General features: G+C 26.9%; 1 protein-coding gene across 1 annotated transcript in view; it reads left to right on the top strand.

Moving 5' to 3' along the window:
• The first annotated feature begins 20,881 nt into the window (after positions 1-20,881).
• Positions 20,882-21,880, top strand: part of LOC111372577 — a 5,560-nt gene continuing 4,561 nt past the window's right edge. Inside the window, exons 1-2 of the mRNA XM_022994947.1 lie at positions 20,882-21,235; positions 21,502-21,567. Of these exons, the coding sequence (XP_022850715.1) occupies positions 20,993-21,235; positions 21,502-21,567 (309 nt within the window). The 5' untranslated portion in view covers positions 20,882-20,992. The remainder of the gene's footprint in view (positions 21,236-21,501; positions 21,568-21,880) is intronic.

The following is a 21,880-nucleotide window of genomic DNA, read 5'->3' as shown; positions in this document are numbered from 1 at the left end:
ATAGATCGATTTTAATTTTAATTTTCATTTTGGTTCCATTTGGCAATAAAAAAAAAATGTGAAGGTGGTAGTAGCTGTGGATTTGGTGACGATAACGATCGACTGTGGGGCAGCAAAGGATTAAATGTTCTTAGTTTAGGGGTAGGGTTTGGATTGGGAGCATGGGTGGAAGATAATGATTTTTTTATTTTTTATTTTTTTTTTACTTAGGGCTTGTTTGTGCCCCTTTAATTCCAAAAAGTGTATTATAAAATTGTGATTGATACTGAAATGTGAGGTTTAGGAGGAAGAAAAAGTTTTTGATTTATATGTAATATATTTCAATGAAGAATGTGTGGCTAAAAATGAGTACTGTAGAAAATATAATGTGATAGAATGATTAATAAACAAATGCTTAATTATTTTAATTGTTTTTATGTGGAAAGAGATAAAGTTGCAATTTTAACTTTATCGAAATAATTAATAACGTGGTCAAAATCATTTTATTGGTCAATTAACGATCAAATTGATGGATTGGACTATAGATGCATATTTTTTAAAGGTTAGGGACTTTCATTGGCACAAATTGAATGTTAGGGTAAATTCTGCAAAATGAAAAAGGTTAAGGACCTCTCTGCAATTTTCCCATAAAATTATTAGCCTAGCTTAGAATTAAGATGGGCCCAATCTTTAAGATCAAAGGCCCAAGAATGAGAAAAATATAGATGGGCCCTAACATAAATAAAAGGGCAATTTACACAAATACACTCAAAATTTGGGCATTGAAAGATGAGCCTGAAAATAAATAAGCCAATTGCACCTAAGGATGTATTTTATACATTCTAAATTGCCCAATTAATTTACAAAACCTGACAAATAAAATTTCTTGCCTTGCCAATTATTTAGTAAAAGGGAAGCAATGATTAGCAAATTTCGTAGATTTATGAACATTTTAAAATCTATATTTAAACTGGTGCTATATTTTTAACTATGAATTTAAGGTTTTTGTTTGTGTTAGTATCTATGAAAATCATTTTTGAATTAAAAATTTTGAGTTACTATACATGAAATTTCACATTTGGATCATTTTGGGTTGAGTTAGTGTATATGAAATTTAACTTTGGACCCATTAAAAAAAAATGAATATAATGTTTTTCTGAAAATGTAAATATAAATATGTATTAAAAAGTAACATTATGTAAAACTTATTAAAAATATAACAAATATATATGTGCGGATATGAATAAAATCAATGCTTTCATCTATTTATGGGACAAATGAGAACAAAATAACGAATATAAAAATTTTAAAACAATTGAAACATATTAGGGGCTATTCCCTTCATGTTTCAGTTTTGTAGTTTTGAGTTTTGAATTTTCTGTTTTGAGTGCCTATTTTGAAATTTTTGAAAATGCGTTCTTTTTGCTATTTTGGAACAATTTTCCGTGTTTTCAAAATTTTCTAGTTTTGTACTGAAAACACCCAAAACGACAAAATGTCGTTTTGTGACACAAATTTTTTTTCATTTTCGAAAATGGGAAAGAGAACGCATTTTCATCGTTTAGAAAAATTGAAAATGGAAAACGGCCCGAAAACATTAAAGAGAACAACACACCATTAGTTTTTGTTGTTGCTTCTATTTTTCTCTTTTGAAGACGATCACACATTGATGTATCACTTTATTTGTCTTCAATATGAATTAAGATATTGGATAAAAAAGTGACATGCTCAGCAGCCTTAGCTGCTTTTAACTATTTTAATGTCACATACTATATGATTTGAATTTTTATAATAGAATATTTTTGTTAAAGCTTTAGTTAAATATGAATTAAGGTTGTCCATTTGATAGTGACAGAATATATCACTCCTAATTAAAAGGTCAACCTCTGTATAATATGACTATTTTAATTTGTAATAAATGTACTTATGTATGTAATTTTTGTTGATATGAATTAAGATTGTGTATTAGAAAATGACATAATGCGTCACTTTTCAATTAAAAGCCACATACTACATAGCCCCGTTTGATTTCCATTTTTTCGAACCTTTTTTAGAAGATCATTTTTAACTATATATTCACACAATAAAATATTCTACACATAAATTTAAAATTTATATATATAAATTTTACCTTTTAACCACACATTCTCCTAAAATTATTCAAAACTCGTTTTTTAAAAGAATAGCAACCAAACAAGGGCATAATAATTTGTTGTGCTAGATTTTCTCCATTGAAGCTGACATGCCATGTAACTTTTCAAATAAAAGCTCACATAAAGATGACTTAAATAATAGTTTATTTAAGAACTAATTTGTTTGTTTCATGTAAATACAAATCACATCTTACATAAAATGAAATTTGCATGCTTTATGCAGAAACAATTTCAATTTATTAAAAACATAAGTACACATGCATCATTTTATTTACTATCTATAAATTAAACAAAAACATTTTTTTCTTTTTATAAAATATAGGTTTCATGTGTATATTCTACTTATTAAACAATTTAGAATAGCGTGTTCAATAATTTATGTGGGATAATTTTGGACATTTAATCTTTATCCATAATATATTTATCATGATCGCGTTACGAATTTTCCAACAAATTTTGAATCCCACAAAATGAATACGCGTAAAATACTACACCAAGCAAAAATCTAAAAATTGAACTAAAATCTCAAATAAAAGAATAAATAGTGCCACTAAACATAATATAATAAAACTTGGAGTGGCCATCCATGATAAATGTAAATAAAACTTCATATTTTTAATAAAGTTTATTTTTTCTATTTTATATCTTTGAAAACGGATTTTGCTTAATTTCCTCCAAATAAAATCCCAAATATTGTATAATCTAGCCCCACAAAGACGAATTCAGTGGATAATTATGCCCATATTTGAATTTCTATCTCATATGTGGAGTCCATAACGACTATATTTTTCATTCTCGTTTTTACATTTATGGGAAACAAACGGGGCCTATATCTTCATAAAGGTATTGGGAGTCAAATACTAACAGATACACTAAATGTTTATAATCCAATATTAATTTTAACCATACATTCATAAATACTAATGTTTATTATTCATACATTTTATGAGATCCACTAATATTTATTTTTGTAAATCATTTAAAATTTGACAAACTGAGGCTATCAAAATGGTACGGAAATATTCCCAATTCCTTTATTTTTTGCAAGAAATTTGGAGCAGGAATATTCTACTTGTAGGATAGGATAATTCTCTTCTTATTTTCGAGCCAGAACGGCTGCAATTTATGTCCAAAAGGACTTAGTGGCACCAAAAAATGAAAATAAATCGGGAATTTAAATGCCAAAAAAAAAAAAAAGGATTTAGGACCCAAGTGCAGCAAGTGGTATAATTTATGGACTCTGGTGAAAGTTTCCCTATTTACGGTAACTAAGTCTATGTTTGACTCATATTTATAAATACACAAGTCCTTTTATCATTTAATTACTCACTTATCCACTCCCCATTTCTTTTCCCACCTTAAGTTTGATTGTGGCCCAGAGAAAAGATAAATGGATTTGTTAGAGTGAATGCTTTTGGCATTTTCATTCCAATTTTGTAGCCCATGTTTCATTTAACGAACCTAAGTTAATGAATGTTAAAGTTCGAAGTCTAGGAATTTTTTATTTTTTTTTTGGGGACATGGAAATACTCTAGAAGATTGTTAATTATCTTTCTTTTTATTCACTTTATCATGTGTTTTTAAGATTACACTTAACTTGGATTATTTGACCTCTCGATAAAGTCTAATTAGGGAACATTTTAGTCGAGGTAAACTATCAAGCCAATGCACGTATTCTCGTTTTATGAAAATGATAATTTCCTTGGGGCACTAATTATTGCAAAAAAAAAAAAAAATTGAATGGGACCCAAGTACAACAAGTGATATAATTTAGGGGCTGCTATTGAAATTTTTTCTATTAAAGTAATTATCTCCCTTTGAGTTCAATTTGTGGCCATAAAATAAAGGGGATGCTATATGTACTAAATCATTTACCTAATGGATTATCGAATTGACAAGTGCCACGCCCTTATTGGAGTGGACATGCGCCCCTTCAATAGGGAGGCGCCACTTGTCAATCTGGTAAAAAATTAGGTAAGATATTTAGTACAAGTAGATTAATTCAAAAATAAAGAGGGACTTGTCATGTTTTTTTAGAATCATGTTACAATGACATAATAGTTACACAATGATTGATATAATGCCACATGACGTTCTATTATTATACTATTTAAAATTCAGTCGTATTTTCATCCAATCACAAAATGCCACACATTTTTCTGTCAAACAATTTGTTAGAATTTTTCTATTAATGTGACATTTTCCATTTTTTTTTTTTGTTTAAGTATGGCTCTAGTTTTACTACACGTCAATGTTATGTTGTACTTCTCAATATTAACTTTCGTTATCAACCTTTTACTTCAATAGAGAGACGAGCAATAAAATTCATTAATATTGCATTTAATCATTTTTTGAGTATGATTTTATCAAAATTTTATTTTTTCAAAACTCATTTTTCAATCACATATGCTTTAATAAAATAATATTACACATAAATTGAAAAAATTATTTAGGGAGATGTATTCAATTGAGACTTTTAATGACTTTTTGAGATTTAAAAAGTTCAGGGATATTCAATTGAGACTTTTTGAGACTATCTGAAAGTCACTATGTATTCAATTGAAACTTTTATAAACTTTTAAAAAGTCTTTAAACGTTACGATATATTCAATTAAATTTTTTTAAAAGTCTCTATAAGTTGGGATATTCAAATTTTAATGACTTCTAGAGACTTTTATAAAATTCTTTGGAGTACTAACATTTAAGCAGAAAGTACTCATATAAAATCTTAAAATTTGTCTATCATTAATCAAGAGATTTTGGGAGACTTTTAAAAAAAAAAAATTTTTTAAAAAAAAAAAATTTTTTAAAAAAAAAAAATTTTTTAAAAAAAAAAAATTTTTTAAAAAAAAAAAATTTTTTAAAAAAAAAAAATTTTTTAAAAAAAAAAAATTTTTTAAAAAAAAAAAATTTTTTAAAAAAAAAAAATTTTTTAAAAAAAAAAAAAAAAAAAAACAAAACAAAAAAACAAAACAAAACAGAAATATCAAAAAAAAAAAAAATTCTCTCTCTTATTATTTATCTCTATTTTCTATAAAAAATTAAATTAGATTCTTGTAACTTTTTTTTTTATCTTTTTTCATTCTTTTTTTTTGTGAAAAATATCTATTTTTTAATTAAATTATAGAAGTTTATATGAAAAATTATAATTAAATTTAAAATTATAATTAAATTTATATATATATATATAAAGGTTGAACTCCAACCTTAAGGTCTCTAGAGTTTTGTGAGAGAGGTAAATAGCGGGATGTACTCTAGTAGGCCAGGGAATAAGAGCTGCTTGTACACTACTCCTACAAGGAGTCCAATTCCATGTCTCATAAATCGAACCCCCACACTGCGACTGCTAGTAAGGCGTGAGATAACATCACTCCTATATATATATATGGAAAGAAGAAGGGGAATTGTGGGAACTAACACCCTATATATGAAAATTTCACACCAGATTTATGTGAATTCCATTTCAAATGGAAGTCTTCAAAAGTCTTTTAAATGGAAGTCTTCAAAAATCTTTTAAATTCTACAAAAATCTATAAAAGTTTTAAAATGAAGATTCATAGAAATCTACGAAATACTTCCACTAATTCCATACAAATATATAAAGGATCTACGAAATCCACAAAAGTCATACTTAAATAAAGTCCATCAAAGTCTTTAAAAGTCCCAATTGAATATACCCCCTTATTTTTTATCACACATTCTTCAAAAATCATTATGCAAAAATTGGAATTTTTGCTCCTCAAAATGGGGCTCAGTTATGGTTCAATTTAGAGTTTGTTTGGTAGAAATTTTGTTAATTGATTTTTTTATCTTTAGAGATAAAGTGGATCCTACCTGTGAGAGAAGAATTCAAAAATGACAACTGAAATAGTGAAATAACGGTTAAAAAATTAATTTCAATTGATTTAACATTCCTATCAAACAAGCGCTTAGATCATGTATGGGCTCCATTAAAAGTAAGTTTTGGAGGAGAATGTACTTAAAATAGTAATTTTTTGAAAAATTAGTTACAATTGAATGTGTGTTGCACGTTTTCCTGATAGGATTTATGGTGCTATAAAAATAATCTATGAAAATGTGAAAATATAAAAAATAATTAATACAAATTGTTTTTGTGAAATGAACTTTTGATTCAAAAGAAATAGAAATCAGTTTGTTAAAATAATTTAAATAGTCGATGAACTCAATTAGAATAGTCCCTCCATTTATTATTTTGATTTGAATTGAACATTCAATGAATACTATCATTTCTTCATGTTCGGTAAATATGCATTGAATATATCAATTGAAATCATTTATTATAGATACACATTATGTCCTCCGTTTACCTTTTATGTATCTTAACATCCATTGAAAAAATCAATTGGAAGAAAAACTATAAAAATATTCATATTTTGTTCAAAAAAAATTATAATGAATTTATTTTATCATCCAATCAAGTAAATCTGCCAAATGTACATTGATCATAAATAAATAATTAATGTTAATATTGTTCAAATGATTAAATAAATCAAATGCATATTAAAAAATAAAAATGTAATGAATCTGTCAAATATGATTAAATAAATTAAATACATATTGAAAAACGAAAAATAAGATAATGAATGTGTCAATTGTACATTTATCATAACGAAATAGTTGACAAAATAATTAATGATAATATTGTTCAAATTGTTCAAATGATTAATAAATTAAATACACATTGAAAAACGAAAAGTATTATATTGTTGAAATAATTAAATAGATATTGAAAAACAAAAGTATGGTATTATTGAATTGAATTATAGTAAGGATATAATTATCCAAAATTGATTTTAACTTAATATGTGTATATGTGTGTGGTTAAAAAATAAGAAAAAATTTGGATTACGTGTTAAATTTATTTTATTAGAAAATGTGTAGTTGAAAATAAGAAAGAAAAAATGTATTTTTAAAAAATGCACCCAAACAGGGACTTTAATGTATCTTTTTGTGCCATTTCGGATTGTTGTCTTCTTGGATCCTTTTGTTCTCTTAGCCTTCTTTGGAAAGTCCTCTCGATATCCGTATCAAGTTCAAAAAGATCAAGATTTCAAGAGCAATGCATGCACTATCGAAGACATAGGAAAATAAATATTATGAATTCTATTTCACAATAGAAATATAAAAGAATAAATAATAAGAATCGTTAAATTTAAAATCAGCCTAAATAGTAATAGAATCATTGAAATTAAAATCAACTAGAGTACTAATACACTCACTGACAATGGCACCAAAAACTTGTTCGCTAAAATTGTATACTGTAAGTGCACGAGTGCATTCAAGTAATAAAATAGATTTAGAAGTTCGAGCATCGATCCTCGAGGAATGTTTCTTATAATTACACAATTGTTGAAACAAATTTAATGATTAAATACACACAATTTGATTTTAAATGTGAAATGAAAAGGAAAATGAATTTAAAGATCAATTAAAGTAGCAATTGTGAAAGATGATCGAAATTTAGATGAAAAAGAGTTGAGATTCATGATTTCACTTAGCCACAGCTTAACTAATTTATCAACACGCAAATTAATAAAAGCATGCACGTACCATGTTAGGGCACAATTTTTCTATTTTAGCTAATTACCTATATCGAGTGAAATTAGCACTAATTGATTGATTTAACTTACTATATCTCCATGTCGATTAAAACACAATCAACAATATTAAATATTTGTGATAGCTCAATGGGTTACCTAAGGTTAAGGGTATATTTCCATCCCCTACAAGAACATTGGATTTCTACTATTTGATCTAAAATACACAATAATTTCTCAATATTTGTACAAGTAACTTGACATAATCATTTAGTGACCACATAAATGAAAATGGAATAGTAACGATAGTAAAAGTACAAGAGCATGAACATTATACAATTAACAAACGAATAATAAAATTAATATAGCTAGATCAAGCTTCCTCATAGATCGCAAGGTTAGATACTTGTAATATAAAGACACAAAAGATGAATGGTAAATAACTCATTACAAAATGAAGAAAATAAAGGAAGAGTACAAGATAATAGGATAAACACGTCCCTTGGATGATTTCTTGAAGAAATAGAGTGATAAAACCTCGATTCTTCCTTCCAATCCCTCAATTTTTGCTTGGTTTTTTTTCTTCCTTTTGTTTTGCCTCTCTCCTCTTGAATTTGTAATAAATGTGTGTAAAGAGGGTTGCCCTAAAAATGATTGAAATTTGACTTATAAAAGCCCTAAAAGTAAGGTGATTTTTCTATTTGACCTATCACTGTTTTTTTTATGGAAATGTTTATATTGTCCTTAATGAAATGATTCTTTCTATATTGCAACATATGTCCTAATTTTTTAATCATTTTATCTTCTATGTTCTCTATTTTGGATATTTGAATATAAAATCATTATGATCTAATAAATAAGAATAATCTGCAACATACATATCATATTTTCTTAATAAAATATCATATTCCTCAAATGATAAATTTATATTTTTTAATTGAGATATAAAATTCTTTATTTCTTCTAACATTCTTTCTAATAAATTATCTAATTCTCAATTGTATATCATGACATTTATCAAAATAATCATCATGTAATTGTCCCTATGATTCTTTTAAGATCTTAAAAAGATTCATTCTAATTTTAGCAGAAGTTTAATAGTTTTACCTTATGTTTGATTTAGACTTGTATTTTTAGAACCGAGGGACCTTCGAGCTCTGAATTTGTAAACTGCTTCCTTCAACGGCCTCCTGCCTTTACGAAATTGTTACTATTTTAGCTACTTGCTCTTACTGTATCAACTTCTAAAGAATAAAATTCTAAACTTCTGTTAAAGAAAACTCTCTTTTTGCTAAAATAAGAAGGAAACTTTTTATTAGATCCTTCGAGAATCTATGGGAAAAAGATTTAGAAATTCATATTGATATCAAAATATTGAAATTTTATTTCTACCAGGATTGATACAAAACTTCTATTTGGTACAAAGGAATTTCCAGAAAAACTAGTTTTTCAAACTGGGAATGGGCTATTGCTTACAACTCGAGAATTCAAGATAAGATGAGATGATCTTCTTCTATGGTAATGTCTCTATTTATACAAGTTTATGAGACTCTATTACATCATTGATTACATCAGTAAAGGCACTCTTGCCTCTCTATTTTCTTCCTTGGGCCTACATCTTCACATGTTGGTTCAACTTTTCTATCCAAAGAGCATTTTTTTCTATTATTGCTCTTTATCTTCAATATCTTCACATGTAGTATTATTGTCCTTCACACACCTTTGTCAAAAAGTGCTCTGTCTTCTTCTTTCATTTTTTCACATGCAGCTGGGGCATTCTCTTAGCTGACAGGATTCTTTTATAGTGGTAGGATATTCTGAAAATTGATGTATATCAAATCTAATAATATAGTCTTTTAAAATTTCTGATTTTGCATATCCACCACTGAATACCAACATCCAATTTTCATATTGGCACAGGCACAAGAATTTTTTATCAAACAAATTTTTGGCAATGTTGTAGATGACTTTAATTCCAAGTGCTATTTTATGTCTGATCCATGATTTTGTCATTGTTGGGACTTTTCTATTATTCTCTGTAACATCAATTTGGAAATTGGCTGCAATATATCCAATTGAGATTATGTGTTCAACTGGATAGTAAACAACTCCATCATATTTTGGACTGATTGAATAGAATTTTAAAAATATCTTCCTTCCCTTAGCAAATTTAGATACTTCCTTAATAAATATGTCATCAAACTTTGAAATTTTAAGAAAATATTTTCCTGGATAAATTAAATCCATGAATCCATAGTCTGTAATGATTTTTATAAATGAAGGGTCACCTCCTTCCATGGCTGTTATTCTGGGGTAAACATTATTTTCCGGAGAAATGAAATATGAATCACTTATTTTTATTTCATAAGCGATTTTGACTATTTCGACATATTTTTCTTCGTTTGGATTTAAAGAAATTTTATCTTCTTGGTCTATGATGCTGATTGTTTTGGTATCTCTTTTATCTCCATGCATCATAACTTTTTTGGTTGATAATACAGAAATGGAATCTCCTTTATTATTAGTTGGTATGTTGTCACGTCTGGGTCCACTGCTACTTCCAACTGTCCCTGTTTGGAATTGATTTGGAAAACTCATTTCTGAGCTCTTTAGTATATCTGTTTCAAACAGTATATTTTTTAATTGTGCAGCAATAGCATCGACTTAATTTTTGAGTTCCATGACATATTTATGATACTCAGTAATGATATTCAACAATATTTTCATATTTGAGTTGAACATTTCTAAGATTTGGGTTGCTCCACAACTTATATCTTCAGATTCTTCTTTAAGAAAATTTATCATTTCTTGTATATATATAATAGATTGATATAACTCTATGGCCTTGACTTTATCCATCAGCAAATTCTCTGTTTCTGATTAGAAAATCTGCAAGAAAATTATTAACTCCTTTAATATGGATTATATCAAAATTATAAAATGCTAAATAAGCTTGCCATCTATGAAGCCTTCTGTATTGTGGTTCCGAGGGTAACTTATTCCTGACTAATCCTGCAACTTGAGAATTATCAGTTTTAACAATAAATTTTTTGGATAATAAAAACAATGAGAACTTTTTTATTCCTCTAATAATTGCTAGTAATTCTTTTTCATGAGTAGTATAATTTATTTCTGCTTGGTTAAAGGTTCCACTTGAGTATCTACAAATTTCATTAAGATCTATTTTTAATATTGCTGTCCAATATTTATCTGAGGTATCAGTATTAACAATCAAATTATCTTTTTCATCTAGTAATCTTAATTTTGGTAAATATTTGCATTCTTCTTTTAATGATTTAACTATTTCTGTATATTCTTCATTCCATTAATTAGTATTTGTTTTTCTACGTAAAACTTGGATTTTATGTCTTTGCTTAGAAAGATTTTTAAATCTTTCTGCATAATTTAAACATCCTAAAAAATTTTGAATTTGTTCCTTGGATTATAATTTATCTGAAAAACTTTCTATCTTTTTTGATATATGAGTCTGTAATTTTATTCCTCTTTTATCTATTGATAATTCAAAATAGTCTATCTCTTGTTTTTCTATTATAGATTTATTTTTAGATAGTACAATTCCTTATTTTTTACATTCATTAATAAATTTGATTAAATGATTTATATACTCTTATTTACTATTAGAACATATTAATATATCATCAATATAAACTATTAGAAATTCATTAAATTTTTTAAATATATTATCCATATTTCTTTGATATATTTGTGGTGCATTTTTCAAATCAAATGACATAATTAACCATTCATATTTTTCTTGAAGCGTGCTAAATGCAATATATTATATACTATCTTCTTCTATTTTTACTTGCCAAAATCCTGATTTACAATCAAATTTAGAATAATATTGTTTTCCTCTTGAAAGATTTATTAGTACTTCTTTATTTGGTAGAAAGTAACCATTAAATTTAGCATATTTGTTTAATTCTTTATAATTTATAATCATTCTAGTTTTTCCTCTAACTTGTTCAAAGTGTTTCATAACCATAAAGGCTGAACTATTATGAGGTCCATTACTAGGTCTAATAAGTTTTTGTTCTAATAATTTTTTTATCTGATTTTTAAATTCTTGTGTATCTTCTATTGTATGCATTATTGGTCTTACTCTTATTATAACATTTTCTATTAATTCTATTTTGACTTTTGGGTGACGTGGTTTCCAAAATAATAATGAATTTTCTCCATAAACCTTTTCTAATTGTTCAATGATTTTTTCTATATTCATTTCTATTCCTGTTTTTAGAACCTTTTTATATAATATTCTTTTATTTTTTATTTCATTATTAAGAATTGGTTTTTTCTCCCATTTATCATCACACTGGGCTGACTAAACTTTATAAGGTTTAAATTCTCTAAGAATTTTTAATAAGTGTCCACAAGGTGTTTGTAGTATTATCATATAATTATTTTGTTTGTAATATTAAAATTGTTGTATGTAATCATTTCCTAATAATATATCACATTCTAATTTATCATATTTATAAATTTTATTTATTGTTACTTGTTTACTTCCAAGAATTATATTAACTTTATTAGCACTATTAATTATTTGAGTATTTTCTCCTGTAACACTAGTTATTTTTATATTACTATTATTATTCCATGATTTTATTAAAAAAAATTAAATATTGTTATATCACTTCCTGTATCTATTAAAGCACAAGTTGTTATATTTGTTTCTATAATAGTAATTTGTATATACACAGCTAATGAGAAACTTATCTGATTATTCATCTAATTCTTTTTACATAATGTAATTTGTCCATTATGAACAATATATAATCATTCTCTTTTTATACTATAATCTTCTAATCCGTTTATAAAACTCATTCCTAAAAGCATACGAGAGTTATATCCATACTTCTATTTACGTAATATCGTACTAAAAGATCTATTCCTCCTATTTTTATTGGTACCTTAACTTCTAAATCTGTTATATCCACTTGTCCATCAAAATTTACATACTTATATAGTTCAGTTTTATGAGTTATTAGTCCTTTGCTTCTAATCGAAACTACATGACATTCACTAGTTCTTGTATATATTAATATATTTGGTCCATTTATATTTTCTCTTTCATTATAATATTCTCCTTATATTTTCATGTTTCCAGTATTTCTATACAGTTTTACTTCTTTTATTTTGTTGATTTCTTCTAATTGGTTTTTATTAGGTATTTTAAAACTTTTTGATCTTTTAATTAATTTTCCATCCTTAAATGTTATGTTATTAGAATATTATCTTTTATTTAATTCTGTTATTTCATGCTTATTTTTTGCTATACTAAATTCATATTCTTCTGGGATTAAACTTATTTGTTTATTTGGTTCTATTATTTTACTAATATCTTTACGCTCTTTATGAACTTCAATATATGGTTTAGTGAAATAAATATTCCCATAATTAGAATTGGTAAATGTGTATAAAACTCTATATTCCATAGTCATAATTTGATCACCTCGTTGCATAATATCATCTCTGTGAAACTTTAAATGTAATCCTAAAACTTCATTAAAATTTCTATCTTTTAATGATACACAATATTTTGGATAACATGTAAACATAATTTTTTGATATGCTAAATTTTCTTCTGTTGTTCCTAAATGACTATCTTTTAAGTTTATTATTCTCCCATCACATAAAGTTATAGTTAACGGTGAATCTATCACTTCTATAAATAGTGATTTAAACATTATTTGTATTCATAGTAAATAAACATATTGGATTTTTTCACTTTGTTTTTTATTAATCTTTGTTAATAGTTCATCAATTGTACTTTTTGTTAAAAGATTAAATTTATGTTGACCGTAAGTTGTTCTTACATCTATGATTTTTTCTATTTTGTGATATTCATTTATTGTTATTCTTTCTCTTTTCCAAGTTCTATAAAAGACTTCCCATTTCCCTATTTTTAAGTCTAACGATAGTTTTTGCAATTTTCTAAACTTGTTATTATCAAAAGTGATTTTTAATACATATCATTCTATTTTTTTCATGTTCTTATATATTTATATTATTACTTTCTATTTCTTCAATCTCTTTATTCAGATCTTGATTCATCCTCTTCTGGTTCACTTATATATACTTCTTGGTCATAGTATTTTTCAATATCTGATATTTCACTTAATTCATCTTTTATTCCTAAGTATTCTTTTTGTAATATTCTAACTTTATTTCTGTCACAATTAGGGTTTATATGACCTATTTTTCCACAATTCCAACATTTACATTTACATTGACTTTTATTTTTATTCTTTTGTTGATTATATGAGTTATTTTTTCTTTTGTAATATCTTCTTTTAGGTTTTATATATTTTTTTATCAAAATTTCTAAATTTTTTAAACTTTTTATTCTTATATTTTCTTTTATTAATTCTTTTTTCAGGATTACATCCCCATTGCACAGGGGTTTCCATATTTTCACAACATATTTTAGTTATTTTTCTTGATTTTTTTATTAATTGTCTTTGTTGACATATATATGCAAGTCTTTCAAATAAAAAATTTATTCTTGAACCTAAAGTTCTAGATATTCCAGTATTATCTCTAACATATTTTTCAAATTCTATTTTAAAATATATTCCATATGAACCTGGTAACTTATTATAATACATATCTTGGTATATTTCTTGATTTTTATTACTATAAAATTGAACATAATAGTAATTTTTAAATTTACAAGTATATTCTTTAATTTTACACATATCACATATTGTTAAATTTATTAATTTTATTCTAGCATTATCTTTTTCTTTTATTGATTTTTCTTCCAATTTTCTCCTAGAAATTCATCTGAAATATATTCCACTAATTTTTCTATACATTGTCTATCCGATTTGATTATTTCTGTTTGCACATTTCTTTTTATTAATGTTTTTGTATCATTGATTATTCCTTCCCACCAATTTCTAACATCTCATTCAAAGGATGCTATTAAAAAATCTATTCTTCTTTCAATATTTTCCCATGTGTCATCTTTGTTATATAAAAAGAATAATATCATCGAATCTGTCCAAGTTAATAAAGCTTTTTTAGTATCTATTTTACAATTTAAATCTAATTTTGTTCCTCCATGATTAATTTGTTTATCATAATTATCATTTAATTCAAATCTATCTTTATATTTATTTTCTTTAGGTGATTGTCTATGTCTTACTTTATTATATAATTGTCTATTTGGTTTATTGTATATAGGTGCATAGCTTTCATCTGTGTCATGTAATTCTTGTTTAGATGTTCCTGTTGGATTAGATCCTCCTCTAGTATTCATTAAAATTTGGTATTCACTTATATCAGTTAAGCTTAATTGATCAAAATTTTCTATTAGCAAATCTAATTCTTCACTCATCTTCTTTTTCTTCAACTTTTAATCTTCCTACTGATTTTTCTCTAGATTCTTCATCTTCTAGTATTTTTGGTAATATATTCTTTCTAAATTCATCATCCATACTCCCTATTTCTATTAATATATTTTCTTTTTCTATATATTTCTTTTCTATTCAAGTCATTTCTTTTTCTATAAGTTTCTTATCTATTTTTTTTATCTTTATTCTTACTATTTTCTCTTAATTCTCTAATCTCAAATTTTAATATATTTATATAATTTCTTGTTTCTTTTACTTCATTTCTCAAATCTTGTACATCATTTATTAACATTTTTAATTCTTCCATATATTCATTTATTGACATTTTAATTTTTTTCTTATTTCTAACTTATAAGTTAATTTGCATCTTTTATCTTCTTTTTTATCTATTATTTTTCCAAATCTTTTTTCAGCTATATCTGAATCTACTAATTCTTTTTTTACTATAGTAAAATATTTGCTCTCAAGTCTTAGTCTTTCACATTTTAATTTTGTTAATTGTCTATTATTTGGTATTCTCATTTATTCTGGTATTGACATTGTATTTCTTATTTCTTCTTGTATTTTATCTATTTTTAAAAGTAATTTATTCAATTTTTGATGTGTATTATCAATTGTACTCATATTTTTCTTTATAATATAAATTATTTTCTTCATCTTCATATATATTAATAATTTTTTTATATGTATAAATATCTTTTATTTTTTCTATTATTAATTTTTCTAATATTTGTTCCTTCATTTCTTTAGGAAGTTCTTTAATTATCGTCAAAGTTATTATTTTTAATTCATTATGAATATATTTTAAAAATATATAACTACCTTTTTCTTCTTCTAAACACCAATAATTATCTATTTTTCTTATTTTAATTTCCATAATCAACCTGACTCTGATACCAATATAGGGGAGCTACTTAGAGCGAACAAAAATTAAATCAAATAAAAATTATCAAATTTCAACCACTATTTAATTTTAAGGACTAAAATAGAAAATTTCTATATTATGATGCCTTGTTATATAATATCCAAATGGAGGGCATTTTTTGTATATAAATTGTCTAAGGGTCATTTTGGAAAATTAATCATTTTGAAAATATTATTTCTATATAATTCCCCTAAAAGTGTCCTAAAAATTTACAAAACATCCCTCATAACTTTTCAATTTTTTTAAAAAAAAGTCCTCGAAATTATTTTTGAAAATTACAAGCTGGCACCTAGGCGCGAACTTTCCAGCCAAAATTAAGAATTTGTCGCCTAAGTGCTACACTTTCTTGCCCTTTTTGCAGCTTAAGTTCCATGTAATTGCTTGTTAGGTCCTTCACTTTGATCTTGTACATTTTGATCCTCAAAATTTGAATTATCATTCGATTATGCCATTCAAAATTTGCATCTAGTTTCCTTCAACTTTCGGCATACGTGCACTTGGTCCCTTTTTACTTACTTTTGTTTCATACTCCTTCAATTTGGTATTTTTCGGCTATAAAAGCCAACTTTACCAATTGTGGGTAGAATTTTCATTCATTTAACCAATAATAGCTTAAATAAATGTCCAATAATTGTGTAAAAATACACTTAAACCCCGTTTGATTCCCACTCCTTGACCACAAAATGAAAAATATGACTGTTATCCATTACATCAAGTTATCATATTTAACTTTCTATCTTTTGTGTGAGTTTCATAATGGCTATATTTTTTATTCTCATTCTAACAAAAATTGATACCAAACGGTGGCTTATCAAGTTCTCTCCAATGGCGTATTTGACATAAAAATGAATATATCGATGAATTCGATCTCCGATTCCAATGAATGTAGAGGCAGAGTCGAAGGGTGTCGTCGAAATTCATTTTGCTTTGGTTTCCTTTATGCTCTAGTCGTAAATAACGAGAGAAAATAAGGGTTGTTGTGTAGAGAGAAGGTGATAATAGAGGGAATCGGGTTGCTCGTGGGATGTTGGAAGAAAATAGGGAAATTATGGGAAGATGAGAATACCATTCTCTTTGGATAAGAGTAGTGCTCACCCATTCATTTAATTTAATGGAGTATTTGGATTGAAATTGACGAAAATGATATTCTGCTTAATAAAAGGTAAAAATACAAAAATTTAGAAGATATTAACGTTTTGCATAATAAAAATAAAAGATAGGTACATTTCGTGCTTATTTCCCTTTTTGCAAATGATTAACGATTACTTTGTAATTTCAATATTCTATTCTCAAAACAGACTCTCTTGAGTCTTGAACATCTTCAAATATCAAAGGCCCAGCCCACGACTTCCCCAAATTATTATTTCACACGGAGGTTAAAATTGTACTTTCATAATCCCAGATCCAGTATTAGGGTTTTGTTGAGCCCCCTTTCCATGTCTATATATACTCACACCACATTCCTCATTGTCCTCACCTATGCCACCCTTCCATACGCGCACGCAAGGTATATGTTCATTAGGGTTAGTACAAATTAGGGTTTTGATTTTCATTTATATTGAAGCTTATGAAGAGCTGTGATGAGAAATTGTCATGCACCACTCTGACTATTATCAGGTTGATGATAATTTTATGTACCCATTCAATTTCTGAGCTCTTTCAATTTAGATTCACTTTTTTTTTTTCCGAATTATTTTACTCAGATTCGAGAATTTTTCTGCTTCGAAATCGCAGTAAAAATGTTTTCCTGTTTTATTTTACAATTTTCGATTTATTGTTTCTAAAAGATATTTTTATTTACTGCTTTGAAATCTTTTAATTCTGGAATAAAAAAATGTTTTCAATTTCTAGTTTTTATTTTCATTTTTCAATTCATTTTTCAGCTTTGGAATTATTTCAGTTTTAATGTAATTTTATAATTGAAGAGATTTCACAACTACGAGGAACCAAGTGATGGATCTTTCTTTGTTGAGAAAGTTCAAACCATGATGCGGACCGTACAATAGCTTAAAGCTTCTGGGGATAAACTTTGGTCTCTGATGGTTCCTTCTTGTGCTTATTTTCTTTCTTTTTTTGAACAGGAAAAAGTGATAATGTTAATTTTACTTATTCATATCAATCATTATATATGGAATATTGCAAAATATTTAAAACCTTAGTTTTTAGTTTTTGAAATTGGTCCAGCAAGTTAAATTTATGATATTAAAACCTTATTTTAATTACATGTTATTCTATAAAATGATATGTAAATTTATTTATTTTTTTAATTTTTTTAATTACATATTTTTTATTAATATGCGGTTTAAAAATGTATTTTTATGAAAATAATGTTGTTCAAACACTAATATAAAGACATTTGGTGATTCAAATTTGAACTTATGTTTATTTATGATATTAATGATATATGTATTTTTAATTAAGTTTATAGCTTTTATTTTTTTTTAAAATGGTTTTGAAAGTCGATAAAAATCATTTGATTTTATGAGTAATTATACTAACATAAAGTAATGCATATATGTTTTTTTATTTCGATGTATGAACTAATGATGGCCTATGAGTTGAACCTTGGATTCATCGGTTGAACCGGTAATTCTACGATCGTGTTGGATTTGACAACCCAGAAAACAGGAGGCCTTTTTGGTTTCCATCAATTTCCTTTTATGCCAAAGAAGAGAATTGTCATGCTCTATTGTGAACGCTTTTTCCTATTTATAAGTACAATTTTCAATAGATTTTAATAAAAATTGAAGAAATGAATAGTTAAAAAATTGAGGGTTCTATAAAATGTGTGATTAAAATTAATTGTTGATTTTGAATTAAAATCAAAATTTTAATTTTAATTTTTACCAAACAAGAGATAATATACTCGATACAAGAATGAAACAAATTGAATTCTTGAACGATCATTCTCCAATCAAAAGTATTGACATAACCCAATCACCAAATTACAAGTTTCACAGATATTGCAACCCCAATTTTACATTTATCGATAATAAAAATTTCCCACCAGTTTCTCAAAAATCCATTGCTGCTGATAAAATTCCTTATTCATATACATAAACATGAAAAGGACGGGTTCTGTCAAATTTGACAGATCAGAGGTCGTAAGTTTGATTCATGGGGTTCTTGGAAAGTAAGGATTTATTCTTGGAAGGCAATGCTTATTTTTGGAAGTCAAAGTGTAACTTGGATTGACTTGCTTGACACTTTGACAGATCAGGTGGGGATGACTCAGACCCTGGTTAGTTGGAGGCACATCCCACGATTAACTGGACTGTGTGAAAAGGGGCCGGATCACAGACCCAAGGATTAGTCAAGAATTGGACACCTTGTAAAAAAAAAAAAATCATGAAAAGAAATCCACATCACAGTCTGTGCATACTAAGACTTGTTTGATATGATTTTTGATAAAAAGAATATTTGAGGTTCAAAAATTATTTTTAGATTTGTTTAATTAATTTTATAAAAATGCGTCTTTTAAAAGCTCTTTCGAGAGAGTTCTTTTAAAAATTCGTTTGCAAACATTAATGGTCTGTTTGTTGCTTCTAGAAATTTTTTTGAAGGAAATTACTTTAATTTTTCATTTGAAAACTACTCTTCTAACTACAAAAAGTACTTATATAAAAATAGCCAAAATGGATCCAAAAATAACCTTATAATCTCAAAAATTCATTTTGATTTTTCAAAAGCTATGGCGAACAGAAACTAATTAAGGTAAAATTTTCAAAAAAAAAAAAATTCTACAATTAGAAGAAGCAAAAGCGTTTCCTAATTAGCCTAGACAGCATGAAAATGGTCTAGCCTTTTAGATTGAGATTTTGACATTTTAACTTATTTAGTGCATGTTTGGTATTGATTTATCACCTCAAAAAATCAAAATTTTATCGGTTATTTTACTATTCAAGACCTCATTTTTTACTTATTCTCTCACAAGTAAGTCCTACTTTTCTCTCAAACGGTCAAAAAATTAATTTTCAAAATCATTACTGAACAATCCCTTAATGGCTTTACGAAAATCAACAACGTGGAAGTAGAAAATTATACATACGGCTTGCTTTTATACTAAATTTTGGGGAATATTACGTCCCAATTTTATTTTTGATAATAAAAGTTGTGCTACACTTACAAACATGATTTACAAAGTATGTTGATAAACTAAGATCCACACCAATCATTTTAAAAATAGGTTTTTAAATCATTTAAAATTAATGGTTTGAATTTTGCCAACACATTTTTTGTCAACTAACTTTGTAATGGAACTTTGTACAAGTAGAATTATTATTTTCATAATAGTCATTATTGATAAATAAATAAAAAAGTGTGGTTAAAAAAAAAAGAAAAATATTTTATATTTACGTGTAAAATTATATTATGGGAGAATCTATTGTTGAAAATGAATTTTGAGAAAAAATAAATTTTGATAAAAATTGGACTCAGTTGGAAGTTTAATAAAAGCTATGATCCCATAAATTTTGTTATTGAAAATAAATTATATTTTTTAAAAACAAAAAAGGAAATACTCATGCTGAGGTTCTCTGGCCCATTTTAGCTCTCATTTCATAGCAAATTTTCGCCGCAAAAAATTAAATTTTTAATTATTATTTTATCATTTTAACTGTTATTTTTAACTTCTTCTACTTATGTCTCCAACGATAAAAACAAAAAAAAAAATACGACTTTCAACTGTACACTCAGTTTCACAGCCCCCTCACAATGAGGGGGCTCCACCTGTTTTTTATTTTTTTTACAGTGCATGGACCCCACATTGTGAAGGGGTCCCACCTGTTTTTTTATTTTTTTACTGTGCATGGACCCTCGATGTGAGGGGCTGTTAAACTTGGTGTGAACCGTGCTGTGTATATAGCACAGTTCAAAAAATAATTCTCATACGTAACAGGCACTTGGTAAATTCAGTTTCATCCTCTGGATAACTAATCTATGAACAAACCGCCCAGGACCAGAATTTTGGAACAAACACATTTTTCTTGTTAAACCATGGCTTCTATAGCGAACGTCACCGTATCATCAACTGGTGCACGTTTACTCTGCGGCCCGGCCACTTTAACCTTGAGCAGAGCGTCTTTCAGTTTCATTTCATCCTCAAAGTGTTACTCAACGTTGGGTTTTAATCCCCTGCTGCGCAGGAACCGTGCACTGCCCTCAAGAAAGCTCGTGGTTCGTGCTGCCAGAACCGAGTCCCAAGGACTCTCTCTTGGTTTTCGGGCACCTGATTTTGAGGTGCGTGTGTATACAAATAAGGTTTGGAAATGTTCTAATCCGTTTAAAGTTTAAGTGAGCAGTCCATTTCAGGTGGATTGTTCTCAAATGAGCCACCTTATTAATGGGTAAAACCTATTTATTGTATTCATTTGTTGAATGGAAGCTTTTTGCATTTGAATTGAGAAAATATGTATGAACCTCGCTTCTGAATTGGAAATTATTGAGCTTTTAATTTTCTTCTATGATTACCCTGTTCATTTATTGTTTTGGAATTCCAATTCTAGCTTCCGGAGCCTCTTACCGGGAAAATTTGGAAACTAGAAGACTTTGAATCACACCCGGCATTGCTGGTACTTATTTTGTCTATTTCATGTAGAGGTTTTTATTATTGAACTGTTGTATTTGTTAATATTCTGTGTTTTGGAAATTATTTTATATTGACTATCAGCGCAAATACAAATTTATGAAAGCTCAAGTAAGGTTCCAGGATTTGTGTGTAGAGGGTTGGGCATGAAATGGATGGGAGGTATTAGAATTCCATATTGGAACATTTACAAAATTTTATGTGTAAAATCCAAGGATTCTTCACCTGTTTCAAATAATATTAGGACAAATAATTGAGACCAAACTAGCCCTTGTTTGAGCCCCAATTTGGGGGGGGGG

Source organism: Olea europaea, unplaced genomic scaffold, assembly GCF_002742605.1.
Source record: "Olea europaea var. sylvestris unplaced genomic scaffold, O_europaea_v1 scaffold1012, whole genome shotgun sequence".
Classification (NCBI taxonomy): Eukaryota; Viridiplantae; Streptophyta; class Magnoliopsida; order Lamiales; family Oleaceae; genus Olea; species Olea europaea.
Note: the sequence above shows the minus strand (reverse complement) of the source record. Positions and strands in the feature narration are given on the sequence as shown.